The 16,053-nt window shown below is 43.9% G+C and overlaps 1 protein-coding gene across 1 annotated transcript in view; it reads left to right on the forward strand.

Moving 5' to 3' along the window:
* GRIN3A (glutamate ionotropic receptor NMDA type subunit 3A) overlaps positions 1-16,053 on the forward strand; it is a 143,599-nt gene that overhangs the window by 109,505 nt on the left and 18,041 nt on the right. The window contains exons 7-8 of the mRNA XM_019554725.1: positions 2,745-2,860; positions 10,749-10,900. Of these exons, the coding sequence (XP_019410270.1) occupies positions 2,745-2,860; positions 10,749-10,900 (268 nt within the window). The remainder of the gene's footprint in view (positions 1-2,744; positions 2,861-10,748; positions 10,901-16,053) is intronic.

The raw sequence follows: 16,053 nt of genomic DNA on the forward strand, positions 1-16,053 counted from the left end.
AACATCTTGCTGGGGTCATTTGACCCCAGTACTCTTTCCTGCCATGGCAGGGGGTCGGACTAGATGATCTACTCAGGTCCCTTCCGACACTAGAAATTATGAAACTACTTTACACAGGTAGCTTCTCATAATACCAGCTATAAAGTTAGACTTAAAAAAGGTGTACTAACTTTATAGCTGGTTGCTATTGAGTTTCAGTTTGCGCATATAGCAGGGTCTCCCCTGCAGCCGGGAGCCCTATCAGCTGACAGGGCTCCCAGCTGCAGAAGAGCACCATCATGCCCTGTGCAAAACCCCCAGACACTGGGAATCACAGTGGCTGTGTTCCCCAGGGCTCAGGGGTGCATGAATCCTGTATGACTTGGGGGTATGTGAAACTAAGGGGGCTCCCAGCCACAGGAGCCTGCTTCTTGCTGGTGAAGGGGGAATCTATGATTGGGTTCCCTTTCACCAGCAATAAGATGCAATGCAATCTAATGTGCAATCCCACAATTGTGCCTCCTGCCATGCACATCTGGCTATGGGTGTGTGTCGGGGGTGGGGATGTGTGTGTGGGGTTTGTGTAGAGAGGGCCTTGTATGTTTACACTCGTAACCTTCAATGACCCAAGTGTTCATGGGGAGTGAATGCAAAAGCAAAGCAAGTCTGAATAACGGCTATTCGTTTAAGAACTGAAACCTGCATTCATGTAAAAGCTTTTGTAGAATTTGCCCAGCCTTCATTTTAACCATAGTGCAGACTGACTCTAGGAAAAGCACAGGAAAATAATACTTAGGCCAGCACGTTAGAGATTTTGATCTCCTCTGCCCCTGTGCTTTGACACTATAAGAGCAGCTGGATTTGATTCTTAGTCTATTGCATTCTCCTTCCTCTGGTCTGAAAGCAGACAGCAAGCCAGCTAGAACTGCATCTCTACATGCACATATAATTTTATTCTGCCATCTCCACCCCAAAATGCTGCCAGGAAAATGAACCCTTTTGCCCTTGATATTTAAATCAATTATCTGTTTACACCAATAGCCTCTGAGTCCTGTCTTTTACACTTCTTATAAATTAGGTTTGCATTTGGGTTTGTATTGTGTTCACATCAAACACTTCCTTAGAATGAAGTCAGATAAATATTGTACCAAGGAGCACAAGTGAGGAGCAGTTCATGGTTGTGGCAGGGCACTATGTGTGCCTGCCACTTTAAGGCCCTGGAGCTGGCAGCCTCCAGGTGCCTAATGAGGGCAGCCATTTTAGGTTCAGGGCTGCCCATATAAACAAGGCAGTTCCTCTGCTGGAGGAGAGGCAACAATATTGCCTGGCCTGAGGGCTACTAGTTTCATCTGGAGATAAGGGAGGAGCTATAGGGGATGGTAGGAGGCTCCTGGTCCTGGGAACAACCAGAAACTACACCCTGCCAGGAGTGGATGGCCTGGTGAGGCTCCCAGTGGTGCAGGAGCCCCCAGGAAATGCCAGGCCAGTGATCACCCCGGTGAAAGGCGGGTTGGCGCGCTTTAACCCCTAGCCCTCACCTTAGGGTGGGTCGCAGTACACTGGAGGTACTTGTGGGGGTTTCAGACCCTGAGGAGGAGAGTTGGGGCCAGGCATGGCTGTGGCCACCTGAGCCCACCTGTGGAGGGAAGCCCCGAGACCCTGAGTAAAAGAGGCGTTATGAGCACTGGGGAGCCCCCAGTGTGTGGGGGGTGGCCAATGCTGGGGAGCCCCCAGTGTGTGTGTGTGGGGGGGGGTGCTTAGCCAGAGGGTGAGAGAGCTGAGTCCCGATCCCAGTAAGACCTCCAATCCTGGGAGGCAGAGTTTGGGCCAAATATGACATCTGAGCCCCAGTTGAGAAGGGGCCAGTGCTGTGGAACCATAGTGAGAGGGGGCAGTGATCAGAACCCCCACATAGAGGGTGATGTGGAGCCCTGTAAAGGGAGAGGTGTCTCAGCCAGAGAGAGCGAGAGCTGAGCCCTGACCCCAATAAGTCCTCCACCATTGGGAGGCAGAGTGTGGGTCAAAGATGACACCAGTCATAGTACCACAACCTGCTGCCCAGGGGGGGAGTGAGTCTCCTGTGAGACCCTGAGGCATCAGTTATGGTGTGAGGTACCCCAGCTCCCCACGTCCGTGAAGGAGGACCCAGAGAGGGGGACCCCGGGATAAAAGTATGGGTCATACATCAGGGCCTCCCAGAGCTTCCCCGACTGGCCCAGGCAGGGGCCAGGACCAGGAGGGTCAGAAGGGCAAGGAGGCCCACCGACAGGGATGCCCAAGAGCCAGGGGACTGGGGTCCCGACTGGCCTGGAGGTGGGCCAGGGCTAGTGTGAGCTGAAGGTCCCAGTGAAGGGACCATACCCCAAGAGGAACCAATGGCAGGGTGATATATGGTGTGGTATGATGGTGGCAGAGTCCGCCTGAAGGGAGGAACCCAGGTAGGGTCTTACAGTAGGATTCTGGGGCCCATTGTGGGGGACTGGCATGTATGAGAACATCATGATGTCATCAGTGAGGCTTGGGCTGCAGTGTAGGGGAGGAATGGAGCTGCACATAGTGCCCCCTAGCAGCAGGGCAGAAAATGGGTAGCCTCCCACCTAATTACCTCTATTAATTAATCAATTAAGACTAAGACATGGCAGGAGAGAAGGCAGGCGGTTAGCCCAAGAACAGATGGGTGGGCCTCGCAGAGATGGGCCCTGGTAGACCCCCTGTTACAATGGTATTAAATAATTTTGTGTTTCTTGCTTTGATCTTGAACACAGAAATGATCCAGAGAAACTCGATGCCTTCATCATGGATAAAGCACTCCTAGATTATGAAGTGTCAATAGATGCTGACTGCAAACTTTTGACTGTGGGGAAACCATTTGCCATCGAAGGTAGTAATTGGTTTTGTATAATAACTTTCTCTTTCCAATAGGCTCTACTTGCCAGCATTGCAAATAATGAATCAGAAGAATAGATTGTGGATGAAATCTTGAAATCAACAACAAAACTCCCACTCGCTTCAGAGGAACTCAGATCCATCCTATTTGTTTTTGCACTGTTTTTATGTCAGCTTTCAAATTGCTGGCATTGTACATTGCTATGGGGACACAGTGGTGGCAGTGGTGTTATTGCACTGCTGTCTATAAACCCTGGTCATGAGCCAGGATCCCACAGTGCTTGGCACTGTACAAGAACAGAGCAAAAAGACAGTATATACTCCAAAGAGCTTTAGCATCTAAATATTTAATCTCTGGTTAGTCAATACAGTAACAGAATACAGACTCCTGTAAGAGGCACTTTGTGTCTTAGGGGAGTTGCCCATGCAAAACAAATAGTTTTGACATGATGTATAATAATTTAATCAAATATAATACTTACTCTTCTCGGAGTGGTTTGGACTACAAACATTGAGTATCATGGTATTTGCTCATATGAGCAGAATCCTACCAGGGATTTATCTGTGACAGTGGGGAAAATTCTGCCTTTTCCGTATAGGAATAGATAGTCTTCAAGGTATCAGAATCTGTCCACACAGAGTTGATGGGGAAGCAGGATCTCAGGAGATCAGACAAGACACTGGCGACCCTTGTGCCCCAGTTAACTGTGTTCCCCCTCCCCCCCCCGGACTATTTCTGCACTGTTGGAAGTGAGAAGGGATAGCATAAGAAATGGTTGAGGCTAGCAGTCCATAACTATGTACATCCATTGGCCAGTTCCCCATGACTCTCCCAACATCTGTGGGCTACCATTGCCTTAAGTCTGTCATCTCTGCTTGGGGGAAGGATTACTTTTCCAACCCCTGTGGGTCACACTGCATGAGGTACAAAGTACTTACTCTTGGCTCAGGGAATAAGACTTAGCCTTATACCTGGAAAATACACCACTGTCAGCCTAAGTGAGGAGAGCAGTTTTGCTTCATGGTTCAGGATGAACTAATTACTTCCTGGGGAATTATGCAATTATGTGCCCATGCAATTTTGCACATAACAGGCATGACCACACATAGTTTTGCATAATTTAACCATAGTGGGCTCTGTGCCTCCCCCTCCACGATGTGGAGGCCCAGAGCTATGCGACTGGACACCTGGGTAAGTGGGGAGGGGAGCTCTAGCCTGCAGGAGGAGGGGTGGGCATGACGGTATATGTGGGTGGGTGTGTGCCACGTGCCATGGGGCCAGGCTGGCTTGCTCCATGTCTCCACATACAGCTTCCAGCATTCCAGCAGGAAGCCACCTGTGGAGGCACAGAGCCCACCCAGCCCAATGGCACATGACTTCATGCCTCCATGTGCAGCTTCCTACTGGAGCGCTGGAAGCCCCACATGGAAGGCTGGTGTGTAGACCTGGAGCCATGCATCATTGAACTGGGCAGGAAGCCGCAGATGGAGGCATAGAGTCATAAGCCATTAGGCTGGGCAGGCTCCCGACTGCCTTCACATGCAGCTTCGTACTGGAGTGCTGGAAGTCCCACATGGAGGCACAGAGTCAGCCTTAAAGGGCTAGGCTGGCTCTGTGCCAGCACATTCAGGCCCTGCGACTCCACCAGAGGTGTGACACTGAGGGCTTTGCCTGCCACTGCCATGAGCTTCCCAAGGGCCCGCTGCCTGCTACTGCTGAACCACCAGTGGCAGGGGCAATACACCATGTAGGGGATGGATGTGTGATGGCAGGCCCATACCTACCTACAGCCCCCCCCCCCTTCATGATGCCCTCACAAAACCCACACCCCCACACCTGTCCACAAACCCCAAACCCATGCCCCTACACCTTCAGAAATCCCCCCCATAACCTCCCATACACATCCACACCCCTTCACAAACCCCACACCCCCCAACAAATCCCACACCCCTTCACAACCTCCCCACATATTCCACACCCATCCACAAACCCACATCCCCCCGACACCTTCACAAATCCCTTCATGCACACACATACCCTACACCCACCCTCCAACCATACAAAGTATCTGCATATATTTCTAAAGAAGGTTCAAATAACGTTATGTTTAGTTTAATCGGTAATAAAAAATTTTTAAAAAATTAATTGCGAGTTTTCCTGCACATAATTTTGAGTTTTTCTGTGCGTCTTTCCCAGGGGTGTAACTAACTTAGCTCCTGAAACAGTCTCTACTCAAGCTAGCTATTGGTAACCCAAGTGATCCTACTTTGTGCTCCCTGCTTCGCAAGTTCACTCCACTCACACATCAAAATAGGTTCCCATCATTTCGGTTCAAGCAAAGTTTCAATGAAAGCCAAAGCCTGATTTAAAAATCACTAATTCATTCTATTCCACAACTGTATTTCCCAGTATATTAATAGTGACACAAAGCTTCAAAGGCAGCCAGAAAGATGTAAGCAATAGACTTCACCATTCAAGAACATGTTAGCAGCCATATTAGACGTTGGGATTCACTTTTCTGATGGATGGTCAAACAAAACGATTTCCCTCTTTCCTCTCCCCCACCTTCTCGCCCACTTCCTTCCAAAAACAATCAAACTTGTCACCATATTTTAAGGCAAAGTGACCTTTACCAGAACTGGCAAAACTCAGAGTCAGGTGTTCCACATTAATTATTCCATCTAAGGGCAGAAAAGGCAGCAACTTTAAGCTACAGCTGAAAATTTCTTATTGCACTTTCTGCTGGTTGTTCCCATTTCATACTACACTACTTCAGTGGAAAGCAATCCATTTTCCCTCTTCCCAACTCCCCTGCAACACACACAGACAGAATGTGTTATAATGATTTGCCCATCAACCCATAAATTTAAACAGAATTGAGCTGCTATTTGAGAATGATTAGTTCCACTGATATATCTGCATGCTTGCCGAACCTCAAAGCCTCTAAAGTTAAAAAGAAAACTTTTAGGAAACTTTCCTGTAGCATCAAACTTAACCAAATAAGTATAGTTAAGCCTGTGTACATAGCTGATTTTTTCCTGTGATCAAACTGAAAAAATGACGATAAAAAAAAATTCCAATATACTGGGAAATCCGGTTCTGGAATAGAATAAATTAGTGATTTTTAAACCTGAAATAGTCTTTTCTGTATGAATATGAATTTTCATTTCCACCTGGGAGATATTTTACAATCTTTGCACTCTCCTATGCTTGAGGAAGGATGTATGTACCCGAAAGCTTGACAGTAAAGCCTTCTTTGCACCTATCCAGTTGGTCTAATAAACAATATCACCTCCCCAAGAGTTCTGATTACTTTTGCCTGCAGATCAACATGGCTGCAACCTGTCCCAGTCTTTTCTTTCAACTTTTCTTAATAAAACCAAGCAGACTGAGAAAAAAAGTTTCAAGTCAAACAAAATGTTTTTTCTTTGGACAAAATAAATAAATACAGAGATAAATTCACAAACCACACTTTTCCCTGTAATTCTGATACTCATCCAGATGGTGAGAGTGGGTTTAGCTACTTCTCTTGCCTGAGTGGGCTTGAATCCACACCTTTGCCAACTTGAAAAAAAAGGTGCCCCAACAACCAGACTGCCTACTATTCTGGAGTTGAGTTTTATTCTCCACTGAAGCTATTTCACTTACATACATAAGTAAACACTGAGCCAGAGAGAGAGAGAGTTAGGGCATCTTCCTTGGACATAGGAGATGTGTATTCAATTTTCTTGAGTCAGAAGATGTGAATCTAGGTCTTCCACATTCTAAGCGAGTGCACTAACTACTGAGCTATTAGTTAAAAACAGATCTACCACCTCCTCCACTTGCATTGTACAGCAAGTCCTTTGTTCTTTTGCTTTGATTACAAATGCCCAAACACAACACATTTCAGAAACATTGAAACAATTTTATTTTTTTTAAAAACATTTTCTTTTGGACTGAAACTTTTCATCAAGTTTAACCTCAATTTGTTAAGTTTCAGCTATCCAAATATTATACTTTTGGTGAATAAATAATTCACAGGAAAAAAATGACATAGATTACACATGAACAGTGTGTGTCCCCAGTGGCTGAGGGAGGCACAGTGGCAATGGGAGCATGGTGGCAGTAAGCAGGGGAGCTCTCACAGATGCCTCCAGTACTGTAGGCAGTGGGGGAGCGGGGTGGCGAGCACCAACCAAGGGTCGGCAACCACCCACAGCTGCTGACAGTATCAGAGGCATCTGCGGGAGCTCCCCCGCTTACTGCCACCGCGCTGCCATTGCAACCATCTACAGCTGCCACCAGCAATGTTGGCCAGTGGGGATTGTGGACCACCCACAGGCACCGCCGGCCATGTCAGTGGTGGGGTGGCAAGTGGCAACCACTTGCAGGCACCGCCCTCAGAGTCGCAGCACCTTTTTGCAGGGGATACACTGTGACACTCAGGGGGTGTGCATGCACCTGAGTGCACCCCCTACGCATCACCTCTAATTACACATGTTACTTTGTGCTGGACTTCCTGTTTTCCCATACATGTATTTCCAGTCTGAATAATTTTTATTTTGGATTAAAGAGTAATACACTATTCTTCTCTCCCCCACAAAAATTATTGAAAAATAAGACAGTCTTTTTTTCTCATAGAGCTCTGCTATAGAAGCTGCAGCAACTTTGAGAACAAAGTAATATCAGCTCAATCATGTATAAGCTCTTACAGCAATAGAACTTTATAGAGACAACATTCCCATTTTAAAAATGGGGAAACTGAGCCACAAAGTGATGAACTGAACGGCCCAAGGTCACCCAACAAACCAACAGGAAAGCCAAGGGTAAAACTCAAGCTCAAGTCCAAGTCAATGCTCTGTCTTCTGCCTACAGGCAGTTGTTAGAAATTTGAGTTGTAATACACAAAAAGGCAAAGACACTATTAACCTCATAGCTGTGTAAGCCACAGGGTTGCCTGCCTTTGCTAAGTAGCAGGACACTGGTGCCGCAGTCTGCCTCCCAGTTTTCAGTTCACATCCTCCATCTTTGCCCCTGAACTAGTTTGGTATAATCCTTGTCAAAGCAGGCTCCTATTTCAGGTGTGGACAAACTAAAACCAAATGTGCCAAAATGATAGATACAAAGTAACTAGCAAACTTTCTACTGGTGAATTAGTTGTTTATATAATGACACATTTAATATGCGCAACTACATGTTTTAAGGGTGAAAATTTGCTTCTTAAGCCTCCCCATTGCCCCTAAAAATGAGGTTTTGGTTTTGGCTTTCTAATTGTGGCAGTCAGTACTCATAGAACCTGATTTTCATTTATGCCAAGGCCCTTTTACAGCACTCTGAAAGAGCAAGAAAAAGAGATAACGAAATGGATGTAATCTATATTTACGTCCTTTTAAAGTTCCTGTATGCTGCCAGAGGACTGTGAAAGAGTCTCAGTGTCCGCGTCTATGTGCAGTAGCGTCCCATGGCAGAAAGCGTGATGCAATGCTACTGTGCAATAGTCTTGGGCTACTGCACAGTCAGCATCACAAAAAAGACATTTGGCAGCGATATTGCACAGTAACTCTGGTTACTGCGCAGTCATTTAGTACTTTCAGTACTTACATAAGTACTAAATGACTGCGCAATAATGACTGTGCAGTCAGCGCCTCATGTAGATGCAGCCAGTGTTAATGGAAAGCATGCTTACCAAGTACTGATATACAATACTATCTGCACCTGTAAGATATATATGCTTTCCAATCAAGACATATATAGGGCTATGTTCCCATTTTTACAAATGCCAACTTCCATTGTGATACACTATAAAGAGACCTGAAAGTAGGCACCATTAGCTCACCATTCAAGGTCCTTCTGTACTGCCTGAGTGGTGTAAAAGGGCCTAGTGAGAATCAGGTCTGCAGTGAATACATAAAACAGGCAGAGGTGGACCCAGGGGAGGTGCTGTGGTGCAGTTGCATTCTTCTCCCCTCCTCTTTTATTCTTGTTCTGCCCAAATATAAAAAACCCCCATCTGCCTGGCAGTGGCAGTGGCATTTCTATTCAGGCAATACTGAGGGATTAGTAGAATTCATGGTTCATTGTAATCTGCTTGATTCCTGCTAATCTTGTTTTGCTTCACAGATGTTAATGATCCTCTCTTCTTTTTACTGGTCTTGATGTTTCAGTATTCAAATTATCCTTTCTTTGTCAATTTTGCTTTTTGTTAGCCATTCCTGGTAATGCCTCTTTTCTATTGCACAGACTTTCAGACTGTTTTTAACTCTAGCTAAAAACCTTAACTCAGGTATGGTAATATTAACTCACGTGTAGAAATGGCTGACAACGAAGTATTAGAGGCACTGGCAAGACAATCAGGAAGGCTATATTTTGTTTTATAAATCTGAATGAAAGATGTACATTTAACTATAATGACTACAGGATTAATGAAATGCTATCTCCAGACTATGGATGCTTACAGAACTTACATTTTTTTTTGTATGATCAGGCCCCTAAAAGTGATCTACAGTCATGACATAACACATGTGCACTTTTAAAGTGGCCAATTGTGTGAAAAATTAACCCTTGTCAAAGCAGTTATTAGGTGAAGGCGCTACAGAACAGAAAGACTTAGGGAACACACATTTGCGGGGGCTGTGAGGTGATGGGGGCTCCTTTCCCCCAACCCCCATCCAAGCTCCTTAAGAGCAGCTGCAGCAGCTGCTGGCTCAGCTTTGCCATTGCCAGAGCTGAGGGGTGGGGGGGATCTGAGTGAAATGGAGCCCCCTTGCCTTGCAGCTCCCCCCTACTCCCCCCTCCTAGATATTGGGGGGAAGCCAGGGGCAGGCCCATGAGATGAGACAGGGCTCCCTCCCTCCACCTGGGCCTCTTGACAATGGCAACAGCAGCAGCCAGTTCATCTTTGCCCCCCTCTTCCCCCCCAGCTCTGGCCAGAGTGGAATAGAGCCTTCTTTGTCTCAGAGGCCCAGCCTGGCTCCCTCCAATACCCCAGCCAGAGTAGCTGGGGGGGGAGGCAGTGAGGTGAGGGGGCTTTGTTCCATCCCCCACTCCAGCTCTAATCAGGCAAAGCCCAGCCAGCACCTGCATGCTGCTTCCTTCCACTCCCCAGCCCTCTCCCACTGACAGCCAGAGTTAGGGGGGTGGGGTAGTGAGAAGGGTGGTGCAGCAGCCTCCTTGAGGGCCCATGCAGCCAGGCTTGCGCCCCACTGAACCAACAGGTAAACTTCTATTGGGTCAGGGGGGCTGTAACTCATGGCACCATGTATAAAGTGCCATGAGTTAGAGCGTGGCCCCTAAACATCTGTTGGCAGCCTACGTTTCTCTAGTTTGTTGTGGGTTTTTTTAAACTTTATATATAATCTAGCAAATTAGTGCACATTCTAATATATATATATTTATTTTTGCTTTGATTTTAACTTGAAAAAGATAGCTCTAGAGTCCTAGCATATTAGTAAAGCTTCTATCTTATGTTTAAGTGCAGGACATTGTGTGTTGTTCTAGGTGACAATGTGTCACACCATCTGTACCCTCCTTTTCAAAATACTAGATCTGCCCATGAAAAGAGGCAGTATTTCTAAAACCAGTCAGAGGACCTATGCATGCAGGTTGCAATATCATCACACTGAACTTTTTGGGTCTCTAATTTTGTATAATGCGTGTGAAGTTTCTGCCTTTCCTTCCTTGAATAGTTGTGAGAGAGTAAATGCCATTATGTACTGCAAAATTTCTTTTGTGTTTGGACCCCTTCATTCTGTTTATGAGCCAGCACACAAGAGTTGGACCTGATTTTTGGAAGCCTGATCACTAGCTGTGCTATACTACTACCTAAGGGGAATATGTTTACAGTAACTACTCTTGAGTAGCCAAACAAAAAAACCTAGCTGTGTACTGTATTTTCTCCTAGGATATGGGATTGGCCTTCCTCCAAACTCTCCACTGACCTCAAATATATCTGAGCTGATAAGCCAGTACAAGTCCCATGGCTTCATGGATGTGCTACATGACAAGTGGTACAAGGTAGTACCATGCGGAAAAAGGAGTTTTGCTGTCACTGAGGTAAGCAGCAGATTTAGCGGTCACAGAACTGACTGCATCTGATTTTTGCTCTGATTGATTATTATTGAGTTTCATGAATGTTCACAGACATAACAGAGAGAAGCCCCCACCAGGAAGAGCTTATGTTTTAAGCAGAGCAATAACCTTACAAGCAATGATAGTACTACCCGGTGGGACACAGAACAAAGCACAAAGATAACAGCAATAAGGTTATGCAGTTACTTTGTCTGATGATGCTCACATCCAAGGTTTTAGTATTAGGTATTAGAGCAGAATGCAGCATTAAATGTAACAGCAAGTGTTTAGCAAAACAGCAACCTGGCTCTCTGACAGATGTTTTATAGTTGCAGATGCACATCACTAAATTGAAGCTATTTAGTGTACTTGTAGGGTGACTAACAATAACTAGCACAAGGGATATTGGAGGAAAAAGAACAGAGATAGTGGGAGTCTGGCTTATTAATAAAACCGTGCCTGTAACTCAGAGAATAATACTTTCTATAAGGAAAACAAAAGTACCAATTAATTATTCATACCTACAATGGACTGGAACTTTTGAAAAAAAGAAGTTTTATGTTGGTGTTGTAAGAACAAACTGGATGCATAGATATTTTTGCTAAATTTAACGACCAACATATTTTGAGGCTGCCCTCACATAAGCTGGTATAACTTCACTGAAGCCAACAGAACTAGCCCAGTTCAGACCAACTGAGAATACTGTCCATCATTTGTAAAATAAAAGGTCACTTACGTAAACCAGATGGTTTTCTTCTGAACAGTGGTGGTTTTCTTCAGGGTTAAAGTTTATCTAGGAAAAATAGTCAAATCCTAAAGGAACCTGAAATGCTTTCAGCTTAAACATTTAGGATGAGATTTTGCATTCTATCTGCAAATGCAGTAAACTTCTACAAACTACATTCCCAGGCATGTGAAGCATCCATTCAGAAGTTTACTATTCTCTCCTCTCACCAGATTCAATCCCCTCAACCAACTCCCATCATTACCTGGGGAAATGGAAGAGTGACCATAATATTCTATGAGAGAGGCTCATTTTCAGGATTTCTACTCCAGTTTTGCAAAGCCAAAAGATTCAGAGAAGCCTTTAAACTCCATGTTTCCAATGCTAAAACAGTCAACCTGCTGAAAGATTATCTGTCACTAATTTAAGCATTTTCTAAAGACCAGCCCAAACAACAACCCTAAGCTGAACATCCTCAAGGTTGGGGGTGTGTAGCTCTGAATTGTATTAACACTTCATGCTTCATTCCTGTCAATGCAAAGCTACTTATATTTCTTTTAATTGAAAAAAATTAGTTTTCCCACCATAAACTTCTTGCTGTACTTCTGTGATCTTTAATGTTCACCAAATGATGAACATTTCAGGAAAATACATGCTTTTAAAAATGCTTATTCAAGGCCATTTCTGATCCAGCATCTCTGGAGACTATATTAACATCCAAAAGAGAAACATTCTTGGGGAGATGCCAATTTTTAATGTACCACATCTGCTCATGACAGCCCATGACCTCTTATTACTTTACATTTTGAAACACTGCTCTGTTGAATTAACGGTGGGCAATGGCTGTTAATTTCTGCAAATGCTGTATAACTTAAAAATTGTAGAATGCAAGGTACCAACTTGTCTTGTCAATACTTTCCTATAAAACAGTGAATTGGCTTGTTAAAGCTTTTGCATTTTAAAGTAGGGCAGAAAGGTCACAAATATATTTAGCGAGTATCTTTCGCGGCAGCTCTTTGGAAACCATCTCACAAAAGTGTAGGCCAAAGTTTGTTCTGAACCCAAATATGGAATTCCTTGAAGAACGAGATCATAATGGGAGGAAGCTACATAAAAATGGCTAAGAGACTCTGTAGTTCTGTGGCTCTCAGCAACACGGGCCTTTTTCTGCATCACCTAGGCTAAAACTTGAATATAGTAAACTCGAGGAATAGGGAGTTTCAAGTTTCTCCCCACAATTTCTTTAACAATTCTCTTAACAACAAAATTAATTAACTGGATGATCAATTGACTAAATCAAAGAATCCCTAAATTCTGTCAGTCTCCCATTTTCCCCTAGCCTGCTTCCTATTAGCGTCCACATCACCGTAACTTGTCTATTCAGACACACTGGTACCTCTGCAAATGGAGTTCAATCTTATTTTTTCCCCATTTTTCCACATATAGTTCATACCTTGCAAAACACACGACCTAGCTAATCTTCTGATGTAGAGTTGCTGGAATATAACTAACGTCCATAAGATCCTCAACTTATTTTGAAAGCTTATATGATGGAAGGGGGCAGGATACCCAGGATTTCTTTTAGAAATGCAGTACTAGTGGGCAGCTAGCTTTGACTTTTGAAACAGTAGCTGCATAAGGCAAGGACTTCTTAGGGTTATATATTTTACTGAACCAACTATGTAGCTGGGATAGTTAGTTAAACAAGCTTTTGAGCAGAAGACATTCTTAAGTCTCTGATTATAGGAAGCAAGACAGCAAGTGAAAAACATCATAGGGAAAGGGACTGAGAGAAACTCTCAGGTGTAGCAGACAATTAGCAGAACTCACCAAGCCCATTATTTAATGTTATTGTATAGACTAGCTCCCATGCATGAAAAAAATGTTGATTATAAGTATTCCCTACTGCCACTCACAGACGTTCTTTACATCCAACCAAAAGAACTCCCAATCTCTCATGATCCCGGCAATTTGAGGATGAATGTTTTAGTCAGGTATGGGCAGAAGCAGAGATTTCATGAGAAATAAAGTTGTAAGATCTTCACCGTGCCCACCTGCAGCATATTAAATGAATGTGCAAGGACTGGAAGTAAATGAAGCACAAAGAACTGCATCATTACCACAAACGTTTTATTCAGCCAGCTCAGTTCCAAGATTTGGCTTCTATCTAGAGAGATGCATCCAAGCCACCAAATTCAGATGGCTTGGATGCCAAAATTTTAAACATCATCCAAATTTTAAACATCATCCAAATTTGTCAAACCTGGGATTATGACTCCTGCTGACTTTCAGATCTACTTCCCCTCCACCCCGCCAGAAGCAAATATTTGAGGTCATTTCTCAGACTTTTGAAATGGTCTCTAAAAACTTGGAATATTTAAGAGTGCCACGGTGCTGCTTAGGGAAGCTGAAGAGAAGACACTCAAATTTCACTGCTCTCTGGGCTTCATTTAAAGGATGACATAAAATAAATATTATTTGATGTCTTTTTTTGTCAAAGAGAAGAGTTTCAGGGAAGCTGTTAAGAGAGGTCATACTGGTCTTTAATCTTTCCCCAGAAGACATGCATGGATAGAACAAGAGGTTAAAAGCTTAAGCATATAAATGCCAGAACAGAGACATCTAGTGGCTGTAACATTAAAAGTCGCACAGACTTTTTGTTAAAGAAATGCCCTTAACACCCTGCTTTGTACATGCTGCTTGCATTCAATAAGCGGGGAAGAAAAGCAAACAAAGTATTGATGCAGAATGGAGGAAAAGCCAACCTGATATTTGAAGATATCAAGAAAGAATAAACAGGAAAAGCACGACACCATTTATCAGGCATTCTTCCAATTATAACCACAGATGAAAAATGTGAAGATAAAAAGGGAAAATTGCTCCCCCGCAGCCTCCATTTACACTGTACTATTGTGCTTAATCCAAAGCCCATTGAAGTCAACTGGAGTCTTCTGACCTTTGTGGGTTGTGGCCCAAACTCTATGTGTAATTATGACCCCCTCATGTAGAAGAGACCTCTGCTCCCTCCTACTGATATCAACCCAATTGAATCACTGGTCCTATGGTAACCAACAGCTCTGACTTCAACCATGTGAGGCATGAAGAAATTACAGGATTATCAAAGCATTCATAGTATTCTAATGGCTTGCCAAAAACACAAATAGTACAGATAAAAGGGACAAATATCTTCAAAAATTCTCTCCTAGTCAAAAGAATTTGCTTTTTGTGAGCACACAGTTTTGTTGAGCTCACAACTTTCTAGTGTTTCTTTCCTGTAAACAGTTACGCACATACGCCTCACTGGTGTTGCTGGAGCTGCAGAGCCAGCTGCTTTTCAGACCCCCCGTAGATTCCTACATCTTGAGCACAGCGTTCAGGCTTAGCTTTCACCTGCCTCCAAGGATGGGATTCTGCCATGCAGCCACACTGGGGCTAGGCCTGTTGCTGCTGCCTCCCTTTATCTGCTAACGCCGCAGCCACAACTGAGTTTGCCACCTATAATAAGCCCTTCTTCTCCAGGAGCCTCTAACTCATGCACTGGTTTAAGTGATTCAAAAACAACTTCTTCAAAGATACAAAGCAATCAGAGAGACCGGTGAGAGGCACAAACATACTATACTGCTGCTTCTTATGTATGCTATATCCTTTCATTGCCTTTTTTCTTTTTAACACTAAACCCAGGTTTCCCTACCCTTGGACCATGTAGATGCGTCTTGTCTGTGTGTCTGCCAGAGACTCCTTTTCAGTTGCTGCTAGCCACTCTCCTATCTCCTTTTCTAGGTCAAAATCTTTAAAGTTTCAATATTTTAGTTTTGGATTGGGAAAAATAAATCTTGCTGGCCTCAGAGTAACTAAGCAGAGGCATTGCCCATGTAATAGCTTCTCCATTATTTTCTTAGGGACATTTGGTATTTTCTCTGGCTCCATCTTATCGATCAGAAGGCAGGGTAGATGTGCACCTTTATAAATTAATTTCATAGACTAACTTATTAGTGACACTGTTGCCTTTCCTGCTTGTTCTCCCCCAATAGCCCCCTCTGATTTAATCCCATGTAGTCCAATAAAGAATATTACTTTACAAACTAAGTCCAACATGATTTTTGCTTCTAGGGCAATATCAAATAAGCACAGGTGCACATAATATTAATAAAAAAAACATAGACAATTCCCTTATTTTCCAGATAGTAAGGCCTCCTACTTATCATTTTTTTATACCCAAGTGCTGGAATTTTCCTTCAAGACAAACTTTTACCGTGGTTTCTATTACACAAGGCTTTGAGCTGTGAAAAATGTTTTCACGTGGCTTCAACTTCAGTTCCAACTTGCCCAGTTTGCGCTTTGATGACTAATTCAAAGCTCTGGCCACATTTTTTGAATTGTTGCCGATTTTTTAAAGTAAAGCCCCACGTCTCAA

The sequence above is a fragment of the Crocodylus porosus genome, unplaced genomic scaffold, assembly GCF_001723895.1.
Source record: "Crocodylus porosus isolate Cpor-Errol unplaced genomic scaffold, CroPor_comp1, whole genome shotgun sequence".
Taxonomy (NCBI): Eukaryota; Metazoa; Chordata; order Crocodylia; family Crocodylidae; genus Crocodylus; species Crocodylus porosus.